Source organism: Malus sylvestris, chromosome 13, assembly GCF_916048215.2.
Source record: "Malus sylvestris chromosome 13, drMalSylv7.2, whole genome shotgun sequence".
NCBI classification, from domain to species: domain Eukaryota; kingdom Viridiplantae; phylum Streptophyta; class Magnoliopsida; order Rosales; family Rosaceae; genus Malus; species Malus sylvestris.
The window spans coordinates 4970642-4985500 of NC_062272.1; the positions used below are offsets into that span (position 1 = coordinate 4970642).

Genomic DNA, 14859 nt, shown 5'->3' on the forward strand with positions numbered 1-14859 from the left:
AGAGATCATATGCCATTGCAAAATCCAAGATAGCTTCCCCATCCTCGTTTCTCTCCCCAAAACCATGGCCACCATGAAAACCTCCATAGTTGCCTGTCTCCCTGCCCACGTGTCCATTTAAATCTCCTCCTATAAATAACTTCTCCGTCTGAGCAATTCCTTGCACCAAGTCTCCAAGATCTTCCCAAAATTTCTCCTTCGAACTCGTATCCAACCCTACTTGAGGTGCGTACGCACTAATCACATTGATAAGTTCTTGTCCTATTACAATCTTGATTGCCATGATTCTATCTCCTACCCTCTTGACATCTACAACATCTTGTACCAAGGTCTTGTCCACGATGATGCCAACACCGTTTCTCGTTCTATTTGTGCCCGAATACCAAAGTTTAAACCCTGAGTTTTCTAGATCCTTTGCCTTACTACCAACCCACTTAGTTTCTTGTAGGCACATAATATTTATCCTTCTCCTCACCATAACTTCCACTACTTCCATAGATTTTCCCGTTAAGGTTCCTATATTCCACGTTCCTAAACGCATTTTGCTCTCTTGAACTCTACCCTTATGTCCTAGCTTCTTCACCCTCCCCCGTCTAATAGGATCAAAGTACTTCTTTTGTGTGTCCCGGGTAAAGTTGATAGGAGCATATGCTCCCAAACAACTTTGAGTGGAGTCGTTCGAAAAGAAGTTTCTATGGCCCCCTTGCTCATTTAACACTGCATCCGGGTGCCGATGGAGATGCAGCGACCCTTGCTCACTTATCACTGTGCTCAGGCCACACAGCGCGCCACTTACGGGTGACGCCCTAGCTTTAGCGCGATTTTGTTCTGGATTCATTTTCATAAGGATTCGACGTGATCATGGAGTGCCGGCTGTCGACTACCAAGTTTATGAACTGCATTAAAAAAATCTACCAAATGAAAAATTCACTTGGTATTTACTGTAAAGCCAAACCACTAAGGAATTGGAACTTATTTTGTAAAAAGATTAACCCTTCTTCGGATTGAACCAGCTACAACTCTTGGCGTTGGCAACCTCAAGCATTGTGGCAACTCTTCTATTCTCATCATAAACATCTGATTCTTCCAAATCCTTCCACTTCCATCCTAGAATTCGTCCCCCGTCACCACAAATACACGTAAAAAATCAGAGAAAATCAAATGATAAAAACACCAAATTCCAAATTTGCAGTAAAAACCAAATTCCAAACAATGATTGGATCCATATCCGAGCCATAAGGGAACCAAATTTAAAGAATTATTTGGACATGAAAACACAAAATAGCGGAGGGAAAAATTCATCAAAATTCTCTACTCAAGGATAAGCTAAAATTGGAAAATATTCAAACCCCAGAAGCTCTGGTTTCCTAAACGCCACATACGTCTGCATTAGAAAACATTGGAGTACTTAATTCGGTATAAAAGTGAAAAATTTAAGTCTTTTCTGTATAATGCAAGTGGTAGACATGGCAAAATTACAATTTGAGGGCATAAAAATAAAAATCTCGTAGGATTGCTACAAATACTAACAATTGTAGTCAACCAATTTACTAATATTACGATTTATCTTATGATATTTTTCTTGTTTTGTTAGATATGAAATTTAATTAGTAATATAATTTCATATTTACTAAAGCAGATGTAAACTCCTGTAAAACCACAATTCTCTTAAACCCCTGAAGACTAACTCTTACATCATTTATAGTGCAAAATTTGATGAATCAAATAAAGATTGTCAAATTTTTAAAATTTTAACATCAATTACAACATGAAGACCCAAAATTTGATTCAAATCAAAGTTGAAGAACCTATTAACCGAAATTTTGACATAAATCACAATCTATAGACCCAAGAGGCGTAGAATCAAAATATACCTAAGATTTGGTGATTGGATGACTGTGAGGGCCTCAAAAAATACAGGGAAGCTGGCGGATTCGCCGGAATCTGGGTTCCGTATTGAGCTTCAATCTTCTTCAAACCTTCACCTCTCTAATGTTGTTGGTGGGACTCTCCTGAGTCGAATAGATGTGGTTGCAGGGTCGGCCACAACCGGAAAACTTATGAAAGCCGTCGGGAATGTCGAACCGAAACTGGGTTCGAGGGTTCTGGATCTAATGTTGCATGCTAACCAAAACCAATGGATTTGAAGATTGAGATCGAGTTGAAAAGGCTATCGAGTGAGTGAGTTTTGGGTTTTTCATTCAAAAATTGGAACGATCTCGAGCGAAGTGGCTCGTGAAATTTGGATTCTAGGGTTAGGGGAAGCAAAGAGTAGGGAGTGATACGGAGGAGCCCTCCGGACTCGTTAGGGAGCTTTTAGGTTAGAATTGAAGTGAGCAGGAACAAAGAGGGGAAGGAGGAAAACTGAGTTTTCGTGCTGTGCTGTCGAAGAGAATGAACGGTGCGTCGCAACACGGCAGCGTGAGAGGAAAGAGGGAAGAAGAATAAATTTAAAAAAAAAAAATGTATATATATTTTCTCAAACAGTGGCAGAAACGTAATAAAGCAAAATTAATTGGGACAAAATAGGAAGCACACTGTGCTTATGAACAGTGAATCAGTTATATTTGGGTTTTAGTATATATTGAATTTGTTCTGTTTTTTGCCCTTGCCCAAAACTTTGGTTTCCCATTTATTTGGATTTGAGATTCTGTAGCTTTAACTTATAACTATGTAATTTGTATAATAATTTTGTGTTTAGTAGAAGTTGGTGTTCAATTTTTGACATGATTATTGAATATTAGAATTGTGATTAGTGGATTATTGGAAAATTAGAATTGTGATTAGTGGATTGTTGGAATATTAGAATTGTGATTAGTGGATTGTTGGAATATTAGGATTTTGATTAGGAGAATAGAAAATGGTATGAATTTAAGCTGATTCGATAAAATTTTACAACTTGAAATAGTAAAGAAGATAGAGAGATTGATGGGATTTTGTTACTTTCTCTGCATCTCCCACACGTTCTGTTTAACAAACAGATGTCTCACTGCCTCATTATCTGCTCCTTAGCAAACCCCAGGTAGACATCAAAGTGATTGGGTGGTTCAAATATGAAGCAAGAAATCACATCTCTGAGTGTAATCACACCAACAACTTCTCCTTCATCATCCACCACGTACACTCTGTGAACCGATTTGGAAGCAAGAGTTTCAATCACATCGCCGAGAGTCGACTGCAGATTGCATGTAATTGGTAATATTTGTCTTCCCTGCCTTTCTGAGATTGTGTTCATGAAGTCCCTAACACTGAGATTCCTGAAAGAAAAGGGTAACAAGTTAAGTTCGATTTCACATTGGGAAGTGATTTCCACGCACGGTAAACCCTTTTCTCCTCAGGCACACGCCTGTTTGTTTCTGGCCTTTAGATTGAGTAAATCTAGGGAAATCAAGGGACAAGATAATAACGTGCTGAAGGAGAAAAAAGGGTGTGCGGATATTATTTCCCTTTCGTGGTTGATTGACTCTGCCGAGTGGTAAAAGTAAAACCACGCATTGATTTTATTTCTTTGACAGAAATCAGTGCATGCAGATGAGGTCCAGAGTTTGGTTTCCGTACCTGAAATTGTTGAAGAGCTCTGGTTTCAGAAGAGAGAATCTGATATCGCTTATGCTTACATTACCAACTATCTTCTTCTTTGGCCCCTGCACAACTGGAAGCCCACCAATTTGGTTCTCTCTCATTTTCTTGAACGCTTCAAGTACCAGATCGTCGACATTGATGCTAATAACCTGCCCAAGAAACAATGCAACATTCATATCGAAATTCCAGATTCGCTAGTCAGCCAGAACCAGAAGAACGTTATGGTAACACGGCCAAGATTACCTCAATGGAGGACATAAAAGGAAGTCCCAGGTCAGAGATGGACTTTGCAGCAATGCAGTCGAACCATTCCATTCCTTTGCATCCCTCAAGACCCTGAACAACTGCTGATTGTGTGATGAAGTTCTTAATATCGGGTTGGCCCAGTTCTATTACAGGCACATTTCTCATCCTATATTTTGAGAGTAGTAGCAAGACGGTCAACATTGAACTATCTGTCCCTACCGGAAGAAATGACTCCCAGCGAAAGGATTTCAGTATTGATCTTACCTGAAACAGTCAAGTAAATATTGTCGGCTTCGAAACTAATATTCTTGGATATAGATCGATGCAGCAATGTTGTTGTCATCTTCTTGGTAAAGAATGAACTTACTGTGGTTGTCTTGAAGGGTTCATCTTGTAGTATAACGCTGTCGAGTTCTTCGCTCAGTTTATCAGCATCTGTGGGAGAATCTCTGCCCTCTCCTTTGTCTTCAGCTGCACCTGTTAAACAATACGGCTTTCACCAATGAGGTGTTTGGCTAACGTTGAGTCATAATCGTGCGGATTTAACAAACCATTCGAGTCACATTTCACCTATTTTTCCAACTGCGCTGCCAGCCATGGCAGAGCAAACTGCTGCTGCAGTTAGGCCTGCAAGAGCAGCAGGACCAGTGACGCCCAGAGCAACTGCTCCAATAGCGCCCATGGCTCCCGCACCGCCAACTACAGCCGCGGTTGAGTGAGCCGAAGGAGAAAATGCACTGGTCTCCAACACCCAGAGAAGAATGGCGGAATAATCCACGATTCCCAGGTACCTCTCCCTCCAATCTGCACTTGCATCTGCTTCCGGGTTTCTCACAGGAGCTGACAAAATGTGGTGGTTAGACAGAGTCTTTACTGCTTCAGCAATTGATGTATCCGCTTGAATCTCCACCACTGCAAATTATAATTTATAACACAATCTTAGTTTTAAAGGGCACTGTTTCGTTTTAGCCAATCATTGATTAAAGTAGCTAATCGTTGGTATTGTTATTACCTTTGCCTCCAGGAACTCCTTGGAAAGATGAGACTGGAACTTTTGAAAATGCAAATGTTAGATTTTCTTGTAGGGGACGAGATAATTTCTTCCGGGACTGGATCGTGTCGAAGTAGGCATCGTAGGATGAAACTTTAAGACTTGTGCCCTTCACCTCTTGTTCTTGGGGTTGTGCATCTGCCATGGTACACTAGAGGCAGAATTTGGGATATTAAATCCCTAAATCATAGAACAATGTAGCAGAATACCACAGCAGAATTGTTCTTAACACTCAAAATAGTCGTCATCGTGCATTTCTCCTATCTTATTTTTACCTTACGGAATAATACATAATGACTATTTCTAAATGCCGATAACAACTCCGAACTAGAATGTAGTAATCACTATCAATTTGATTTGTAGAAAGGACCTTAATTATCTAACTTATCAAATTGTTTAACATCAGAAGATCAATGGATCAGATCGGAGAGAGAGAGAGGAAAAAAAAAAGAAAAAAGATCAAGAGATATAACTGAGGATTTGTCGATATTTTGATACCTCAAATGTCTGTGCTGCCGATGGCTTCAGAAATAGGATTTTGGATTCCCAGATCGTTCTCCTTCCATAAAACAATTAGCTTATGCCTCTGCATGCATGAAGTCGCAGCTTTGCCAAGTGTAGGCGCTGGATACATGTTGGGCTTATAATTCCCAATTAATTAAGTTGGTAACTAATCTTCATTTGGGTCTACTGGTTTATTGGGCCTGGCCTAGAAATCATGACGTGAATACATAGGAGAAAAATGGCATGAATGAATAACTTATCTAATCATGATGTGAATTTATTATAATTGTATAAAGTTCGGGAATAGTTATTGGCACTTCAAAAATGTCATCATGCACCCTTTTTATGAATATACATAAGGGAATGTACATATAACATTTTTGGAGCGCCAACAAAAGTTTTACAGTCTGTATTAGTTCTTACATTATGTGTATATAACACCTTATCTAATTTACACTACACCATGACTTGCTTGGTTTATGGATTTTTCTAGATGCCAAGACTTGTAGCTACTAACTCATCAAAGATAATGAATCAAAAATCACAAAGATTCGTTCAAGTAGCTTGATGCACACCCTATTCCATTTTGGCCTGATGGGAATATTGAATTCGACGTCAACGACTCACCCCGCTTCAATTTCAGCCCAGAAGCACTTTCTACAATAGTCCCAGTACTTAGATGACTTTCTCTGATCCCAGTGGTACTACTTGTACTCCCATTGCCAACAAATGATGTGAGTGCAGCTGCCAAAGCCGATTGAAAATTTGGATTCGATGTGATTGCCTTTGTGGCGGTGGCCATTGAATCGGTGAACATCTGAGGATGATGAAGAGGAGGAGGAGAGGGTTTTTTATTTTGTATGTAGGAATAGGATTGGTACAATATGTTATGTTCTTGAAATATTGGTTGCTTTCCAACGTTTAGGGCTGATCCAACTTGATTAATTCTATTCCCATAGTTGAAATATCCAGAAGCTGTGTGATTGATGTTGTTCCAAGGAGATTGCAATTGCAATGCGTTATTGTGGTCTAAAGAAGACGAAAAGTTGAGAGATGTTGAGGGATATCTTGGGTTGGAAGAAAAGCTGCTCCCCGACGCGGAGGGGAATATTCCGAAATGAGAAGGAGATGGGACGGTGAGATCAAGAGTGATAGTTGGGTGGGAATTGTTGGTTGAGATCGAACTGTTGGGGAAGTAGAAGTGTTTCTGTGGTAGCCTTGAATTTTGAGAGAGAGTACTAGTACCACTGAAGTTTACTCCTTCGAGATTAGTGGAGGCAGAGATGGGAGCGGTGGTGGAGTTGATGAGGTCTTGTTGGGAGGTGGATGAGTGAGACTGAAGCATGGAAGCAGCGGCGGAGGTGGTGGAGGCCATGGCTGTGGCTGACATGGGAAGTGGGTGGTTGTGGCTTCCTTCGTAGGTTGTGGTTAGTATGGACATGTCCTCGGAACTTCTTTGCACCTGAAAAATATTGAACAAGCTTTAATATTACACATAAGAAACTAAGAAAGTAAAACATAGTGGTGCAAGCTGAATTTAACGAATTAAGCAGAAATGCATACCTGTTTTCTCACAGGGCAAGATGCTGAGACACTGCAACGGTAGTACGCTCTAGGGCATGGATTTCCTTTTGCTATTTTCTGTCCATATTTTCTCCATTGACATCCATCATAAATCTGTAGTATAAAACATATATAAGATATTAATCCATAATAACACGAATAAAATATAAGGAGAATCATTTATATAAAATGACTGTTTCATAATCTGCTTATATTGTCAGATGTGAATTTCTATCCTTCGTTAGGTTAATTCTTTAAATATGCATGCTGCCTAAGTCTGCAATCTACGTATTTGTTGAGCAACGTGACCTTATGTATAACAATACCGAATACCTACTTACCAAACGTCGTATTTAAATAATCAATTTGCTGGCAGTGACTTTCAATGTATATAATCGAGGTTAATTTATGGAATGCATGAAACATCTGGTTTGAAAGGTTAAGTTTGATATACTAACCGTGTGATCATCGCATCTAACTCTGACAGAAACCCTAGCTTTCTTCAAATGGGTTTGTTGCGAAACCTCATCATCTCTACTTCTCGTTGTCTTCAACGTCTTACTAGGCGGCCATATCTCAGCCAGGTCGTCTTCCTTCGGGCCTCCAGAGCTATTATCAGTTGACTGATCAGCAGCCGGCTCAAATTTGCAGCCCAACTCCAGTGCAAGTCCAGCTCCATTCAGCATTCCATTATCATCGTCATCATCTTTTCCATTAGTACTTAGTTGGCTAATCTTTTTTATCCGACCATCCTTTCTGGGCTGAACAATACTACTTGAGGTTCTCCCAAGACTAAGAGACACTAGGTCAGCTTCTTCAGTATTTTGCTCATGCGTAAGATCAAGAGCAGTACTACCACTAGTATCCGTACATTTCTTAGTTTCTCCTCCATTTTGAAGAAGGCCATGAAAATGCATCTGCAGAGACTGGTAATCCTTAGAGATTTGGGATAATAACAGCTTTAGCCTTTCGTTTTCTTCCGTAGCCTCTACCATTTCTGCTTTTGCTGATTGCAGCTCATCCTGCTAGGGCAACACAAAGGGAACATATTTACACAACGATATATTTAAGCAAAATTTGAACGATATATTTAAGCAAAATTTGAATGTAAGACATCTCACCTTTAAATGAAAAAAATATTAAAATGGAAAACTAACCAGTTATGATATACATTTAGCGGTAACGTTATGTTAAATAGGACTTGCTAAATTCTTGTGGGGACAGAGTTCAAAATGCAGAGATTTATTTTATTAATATCATTGCACATGTAAAAGTGCACCTATATCAGATGGAATCTATGTGGATTAAAAATAATATAATGTATATAATGTGTGTGTGTATATTTGTGTAAATTTTGTAGAGAAGAATTAGGCTAGATTAGTTTTTTGTCAATAATTGTGTGTGAGGCACCAACCTTCTTCCGAAGGAGAAAAGGCTGTTGCACCCAGAAAATTCCCGTCCGTCCTCCCTCCATTATATTTTATTAATAATATGAAATGAAAAGTAAAACGAACGGGAGGCTAGGCTAATACCCGCTAAAACCAATTAATGAAAGCGATATGTGAGCACACCATTCATTCGGTGTATTAAGATATATGATTCGATATCAGATGGAATCTATATCTATAAATTGACTTGGTGGGCTGTGGTAGATTCTTGATCATCTTAATTAATTCGTAGACTCTGATGATAAGTCAGATCTATCACATGATATTGATGATTGAGATATCATCATAATATGGATAAATATAGCATATTACTAAATAATTTTCTTCAACTGTGAGTAGTACTAAGTGGTACGAAAAAATGAATAAAAACTATAAAATCTGAGTGTTATATAACATTGAAGCCACACCCATAAGTAAGATCAACTATATTTGATAATAAAATAAAAAATTAAAACTAGATCAGCTTAACATATATAAATATAGAGAATATTTTAAGGTAAATTGATGTTTTCTATTTTATCATTCAAAAGGAAGAAATTACTATAACGCTAAAATTATCCACATCCGCTTAATTTCCTTGGTTCTTTCCCATTCTTTATCTAGTTTTGCCTGTTTGTGGTTGACAAGGGCTCTATTTTTTCCAGTCGAAGGATGCTCCAAGTCTGGTTCAACATGCCACCCATGTCCTCCCTGAATTATGATATATTCATGGGGATTGAGAGGAAGACTAAGATCAATAAAACCCAATATATACAGTACGAGAAATATTTTGTAGTATCATATCAGAAGAGAAAGAAGAATCAAACATCAGAAGACAGACACGGAGATAAACAGTGAAAAAAGGAAGATTAATTAATTAATTTCCCGCCGGCCTTCAGGGTGCAATATTCTTAATCTCATATTAACTACCAAACTTCATCATCAATCCAGTTAGAATATATTTACTAAGCTAGCTTAACTCATATGTAATGATTATTTCATCAAATACCAAGTTTTGGTATTTGGTCGATTATTGTAAAACAATTTTAAGCGATATCCCAACTCATAAATTCATCTTAAATTTGAATTTTGAATATAAGATAATAAGAACAGTCCAGAAAAGAAAAGGATAAGCGAATTTCATATAGTAAATAATTAAATGAAATATTTTCACCTTGGTTATCTCCATGGGAGTACCCTCTTCATGATCACCATCAGATTTCACAGTTTTGTCTTCCAAAATTGTTTTGCCAAGAGAAGACGTTTCCTCATGAGTATTATCGTTCTCCATTAATGCTTTTGAAGGCCTCTTTGGCATTTCTATGGCTGCAGTTTGGCTTCTTGTATGTGTAGGGAGAGATATATAAAGCCTGCAGATTTTGACTTTCTGTGTCTGTTTTCAATATATAACCATGCCAGTGCTTATCTATAATTTTAAATACACACACAAATAATATATATGTGTGTGTTATTAGTTACTAAAGAAAAAGAAGCTAGCTCATTGAGATATGTCAACAACGCGAACACATTTTTTCAAGGAGGAGCCGGGTGCTAGCCAAATACGCCCCAGGAAGCAAGTCGATATTATAAGTTTAGACCATTTTTTTTTCCCAGTTTAAGTTTAGACCATTGTACTTATTTATAATAATTGATTAACTATGTATAAAGAAACGTAGCTAGTTAGCTAGCAAGCTAATAAAAATTAAATTCAATAGTACGATTTTAATGAAACACTAACTTTACGAGACCATGCTTCAAATATCCGAAAAATTAAACTAAAAAGATGTAGAGAATCGTAATCTTTATCTTTGAATAATATATTCACACAAAAAAGAGAGTGTATGAATATATTATTTACACATTTTTTTTTTTACTTTCTACATATTTCTCTTAATTTTTGAGACTCACATTAAATAAATTGAATAACATAAAACCACAGAAACTAACATAAAATGTATAAAAAAATAAAAAATGATGTGTGAATAACATTACTTTTTTTTTTTAGGAAAACTAATGAAAATAGTTTGAAAATTTTGAGTTTTAATGATAAGGACAAAATAAACGGTAAAGTGAATAGTACCAGGATTGATTTTTTAGTGTAAAAATGTGGTTTTTCGTTAAAATAAACAGTACCGGTGCTTTTCGTTAAAATTCTTTTTTTTTTAACATAATCTTTCAGTCATGTTGAAAGATTTGCTTGCAATTGTGTGCAAAAAAGTCACACGACTACCCACCTATACTATTCTAGTCAAACCTCATCCGCCGTCATCAAACATTTGACTCCAGTGACTTCCTTCAGATTTTAGGTGCATTTTCAGTGTACGTAGTTTCTAAATTTTTTTACGCCATTATTGGTGCATAGTTGAAAGTTTTTCAAAACCAGGGGGGATGTTTATTTATTTTAAAACAAATATGTCACAGTTCACAACATAAAAAAAATAAGGGTGGTCGACTATTGTGCTTATAATACGTGATCATGTTCAAAAACCTATTAAGTTGCGGACAGTATTTTTTGTGACAGATTCTTGTGCTAGTCAAATTTGAAATGATAAGCCAATTAGCTATGGTGAACTATTGGGTTTCTTTTAGAGTAATGCTAGGTAGATCATTTTTTAGATCAAATTTGTAAATCATATGATATGCCATCAATAAAAAATAAATATGTTAATCAACATTTTTGTAATAAGTATCAATACTCATGTCATATAATTTTACAAAATTTAGTTTAAAAAATTGACCTCCTATTATTATCCTTTGTAGGTCAACCAAGCAAAATGTTTTTTTTTTTTTCTTAACACATGATAGCATTAGTGGATTAAATTATTAGTTGTCAAATAAGATAAGGAGGATCGGTAACCGTACCAGAGTGTATGGGCATAATTGATTTTCGTCATGACATTAAGGTGTCATCTATCGAAATGATTTTGTTAGTGTATAATTTTTTTTTTTATTAACACTATGGAGTGGGAAGATTTAGGCTGAGCCAGTAACCTGTAGTATTTAGTGACAAGGGTTGCATAGATCGATATTTTTTTTTTATACAAGATAAATTTTTGAAGATATATTGATAAATTTTGAGTTCTTTTTTTAGTTTTTAGTTTTAGTTTTTAGTTATAGGTTTTTTTTTAAGTGAAAGGTGAAGTTTTGGGGATAAATTTGAAGTCGGTGGCCGCAAGTGAAAATTCGAACTCGGATTATTGAGAGTTCCAAACATTTCTTCGTTTTCACACTTATACCAACCGTAAGATTTGAAATATGCAACGGGCCACCATCATAACATCAATAACTTGGGTTGCATTAACTAATTATTAATTTCCTTTATAAAAATAAGGCATATTTCTGTAACAAATTTTTTTAAAATAATAAACCTTTTCCGACCTTTCGAAAGCCATATAGTTGTCGAATGTGGACATAGTTGTCAACATAGAACATATATAATTATCAATTGGCCTTTGAAAACAAATTAATCCTCGGCGTATGATGAAAGCATATAAATACGATGAGCTTCCTCTTATTTTTGTATTAATTTCTTTGCTTAAATATTAAAGTCCTCGCTGTATGATGGACGCATCAAATTAATCCTTTGTAAATCAGTCGTTTACAAAGACTTCGATCTTTGGCCAAAGTTCATGAGTGAGTGAAAGAACAAATTTAAAGTTGGTGATTTTTATACAGCCCTTTTACTTCTCACAGATCTTTTAATCGCTTGAACACAATTTTATATGTATATTTATAATTGATTACCGTTTGAACGCTACTTATTATACATGTATGTGACCAAAAAAAGTTGGCCGGCAGCCACAATAAAAAAATAGAAGATGATGAGTTTAGTACGGTTAACACGACCCTGAGGCTCTTTCTTTTTATCCACATCATTCCGTGTAGAGTTTATAAGCCAAACTTAGTGGACTAATTATCGTTATTTAATTAGTAAACGAATAGTTCAAAACTGCAACTTTCATTACAAAAGACAAAGTAAACAAAAAAAAAAAAAACCAAACGACAGCAGCCAGCGAGGTATATACTATATCTTAATATCAGCAACCAGCAGATGAAAATCAACTTAAAACTTAAGAACTTGTTTCATTAGCTTATCGACGATGACTTGATTAAATCTAACTAACTTGTCACACAGTACAAGCATTTTATTATTAATTCTGGCTTTAGAAATCTGATAAACATGATTACAAATCTATCTAATTAAGAAAAATAACAACTGGTAATTAAATATAAAACTAAAAAAATAGGGTCAAGGGTGTTGTACATGTTGACAGCTCAAGCCAACGGGTTTGATGGTTCACAGGGCACATGATTAAGGAGCCACTCACTAATGAATCTCAAGAAACAGATTTTTATTTTTAGGTATAAGAAAATTTTGAAACTTTTTTTTATATAAGATTCTTAATTAGTAAATAAATCAAGTGATTGTTATTGTATAAACTTAGGTCAATGGATGCTGATGATCATTCAAGTATTTGAAACTAAATTAACCTTATCTATATACACATTGAATAATTTAACACATTGACCTCTAGTAATATAATAAGATCATAGATATAGAAAATTGCCAATGGGATTGGAAATATTCTTAATTAATGACGTGAATCATCTACTTAATCACTTGTGTCTGTTTAATTAGATAAATCTTAATGTAGCAAACTTCCATAAGTCTACTTTATGCCAAAATTCATATTTTAAATTTTTAGAGAAAAAAAGTTATGTTGATGATCATTTAGCTAACTGGAACTACAATATAGATATGAGGGTTTGCATTTTTCATGATCCTTCCAATATAGATCTGAGGGTTTGCATCTTTCATGATCCTTCTATGTGGATTGGGATGGTGTTGATGGATGGTTGCTTAGGGATCTCCTAAGGCTCGTTTTGTCTGTCCGTGTGTTTCTTAGTTTTGTTTGGGGTTTTTGACCCCCTTATTTTACAATTTACACAAACAAAATTTTCATATTATGATGAAATTGGTCCATCCATTGTCATGTCAGTCAACGTCCAACTATATAATTGAATCGTACCATGTATAAATTAAAATCAAAATATATAAAAGTTAAAACAACAATATATTAGGAAGATGTATTCAATTGAGAATTTGAGATATTTTAATATATTTATAAATTCATGGATTTTTATGGAGTTTAATTGATTTGTAGAGATTTCATATAAAATTTTGATTCAATTATCTCGAAATCTCATGGGGAGATGTGAGATTTGTGGATGCTTAAAATACACTACGAAATCTCTCTAATTTTCTCTAATTCCTCAACTTTCTCAAATTCTTTAAAATCAATTTCTAATTGAATACACCTAGAATGTTATAAATTTATTTAAAATCCTAATTGAATACACCCGGATTTCTAAGGATTTTAATAAACTATTTTAAAATTATAATTAAAGACACCTTAAATTTCAGAGAATCATTTAAAATCCTCATTGAATACCCCTAGATTCATTAAAAGAATTAAAATCCTTCAAAATCCCAATTGAATGCACCCCCTTAGTCTTTGAGATAGTGGTATAATAAATTGATATTTGTTTGTAGCTACTTGGAGGATATTTAAAGTTGGGATCACAAATAAAAAATAATATTAATAGTGATTTCGATACATTTATAGTTACTTTGAGGATATTTCTAGTTCAGATCACAAATCACAAATAATGTTTACAGTGATTTCGACATTTGTAGTTACTTGAAGAATAATTCATGTTCGGGTCACAAATCACAAATAATTTTATAGTGATTGCGACACATTTGTGGCTAGCTCACTGTAGTAGTAGTACGTGAATTATATTTATTTTGTAAGTTTTTTCTTTAAAGGTAAATATTTAATAAAGTAGGTTAGCAATCGGATTAATCTAAAGAGGGACCAACAAATTTGTCTTTCTTGTCTAATGAATTATCACATAATTGCATGAAGTTTTGTGGAGTAGGCGATTTAAAACAATATATTAATCAGTCGAGTTAGATCATGTATAAAGAATACAGCCAATTATAAATTATTAGAATATTAACTAGTAACAAAGTCCCAACCGTTTTCTGCAAGAAATCATAATAAAGTGTTGCACCGAAAATTTATGGATACACGCATGCCAATTGTTTCTTCCATTTGTTTACAAAATGATTTCTAACATTTAAATTATTTCCATATATAGGATGAAATGTTGACCCATCGCATTTTTTTTGTACTAAAATCTCAAGGCTAGGGTTTCTGTATCCAATAAGAGAAATAGTCCTATAGATGAATTAGGACTCATGGGTTGCTCTGAAATATAACTCTATCCATATTAGAAGGGCAAGAACTTGCTTATAAGAAGTTATACTATTTTATTTAAGCCAATTAATTTTAGAGTAGAACGTCTTTCTTCAATACCGTTGTATTTGCAAAGAACTTAATTTTTGTTTTTTTTAGGTCAATTTTAACAAAAACCATCATATGGAACATTCAAAACTGACACGGGATGTGCCTAAATTTT

At 35.2% G+C, this 14859-nt stretch overlaps 2 protein-coding genes and 2 long non-coding RNA genes across 7 annotated transcripts in view; 1 reads left to right on the forward strand and 3 right to left on the reverse strand.

The window, feature by feature from the left end:
* The window catches only part of LOC126597356 (uncharacterized), a 33291-nt gene that overhangs the window by 6745 nt on the left and 11687 nt on the right, over window positions 1-14859 (forward strand). The window lies entirely within an intron of this gene.
* On the reverse strand, window positions 913-2427 carry LOC126597354 (uncharacterized). The gene is made up of 2 exons (XR_007614221.1): window positions 1875-2427; window positions 913-1107 (listed from the first exon to the last, which is right to left on the reverse strand). It is a non-coding gene; the product is annotated as an uncharacterized LOC126597354 (long non-coding RNA).
* On the reverse strand, window positions 2862-5509 carry LOC126597347 (SNF1-related protein kinase regulatory subunit gamma-1-like). 2 transcript variants are annotated; one of them, XM_050264133.1, is made up of 7 exons: window positions 5378-5509; window positions 4841-5030; window positions 4399-4740; window positions 4196-4305; window positions 3826-4092; window positions 3559-3731; window positions 2862-3257 (listed from the first exon to the last, which is right to left on the reverse strand). In XM_050264133.1, exons 2-7 carry the CDS (start codon window positions 5022-5024, stop codon window positions 2987-2989), a joined length of 1347 nt encoding a protein of 448 aa, XP_050120090.1. In that variant the 5' UTR covers window positions 5025-5030; window positions 5378-5509; the 3' UTR covers window positions 2862-2986. The 2 variants fall into 2 exon arrangements, with proteins under 2 accessions (XP_050120090.1, XP_050120091.1); XM_050264134.1 differs by lacking the exon at window positions 5378-5509 and having other exon boundaries at window positions 4841-5359.
* LOC126597345 (WRKY transcription factor 72A-like) lies at window positions 5640-9782 on the reverse strand. 2 transcript variants are annotated; one of them, XM_050264130.1, is made up of 4 exons: window positions 9548-9782; window positions 7405-7971; window positions 6947-7060; window positions 5640-6845 (listed from the first exon to the last, which is right to left on the reverse strand). In XM_050264130.1, the coding sequence occupies exons 1-4, from the start codon at window positions 9689-9691 to the stop codon at window positions 5925-5927; spliced, it is 1746 nt and encodes a 581-aa protein (XP_050120087.1). In that variant the 5' UTR covers window positions 9692-9782; the 3' UTR covers window positions 5640-5924. The 2 variants fall into 2 exon arrangements, with proteins under 2 accessions (XP_050120087.1, XP_050120088.1); XM_050264131.1 differs by having other exon boundaries at window positions 7405-7968; window positions 9548-9780.

Bases quoted from the DNA above. Each gene is read 5' to 3' on its own strand.
- LOC126597345 (XM_050264130.1), bottom strand. From the start codon at position 9,691: ATGCCAAAGAGGCCTTCAAAAGCATTAATGGAGAACGATAATACTCAT. The intron at 7,061-7,404 runs GTTAGTATATCA...TTTATACTACAG, and splicing joins TTAGATGCGATGATCACACG to ATTTATGATGGATGTCAATG. The intron at 6,846-6,946 runs GTATGCATTTCT...AATATTTTTCAG, and splicing joins CTTGCCCTGTGAGAAAACAG to GTGCAAAGAAGTTCCGAGGA.
- LOC126597347 (XM_050264133.1), bottom strand. From the start codon at position 5,024: ATGGCAGATGCACAACCCCAAGAACAAGAGGTGAAGGGCACAAGTCTT. The intron at 4,306-4,398 runs GTGAAATGTGAC...ATTGTTTAACAG, and splicing joins CAGCGCAGTTGGAAAAATAG to GTGCAGCTGAAGACAAAGGA. The intron at 3,258-3,558 runs GTACGGAAACCA...CTTTTCTTTCAG, and splicing joins GAGCTCTTCAACAATTTCAG to GAATCTCAGTGTTAGGGACT.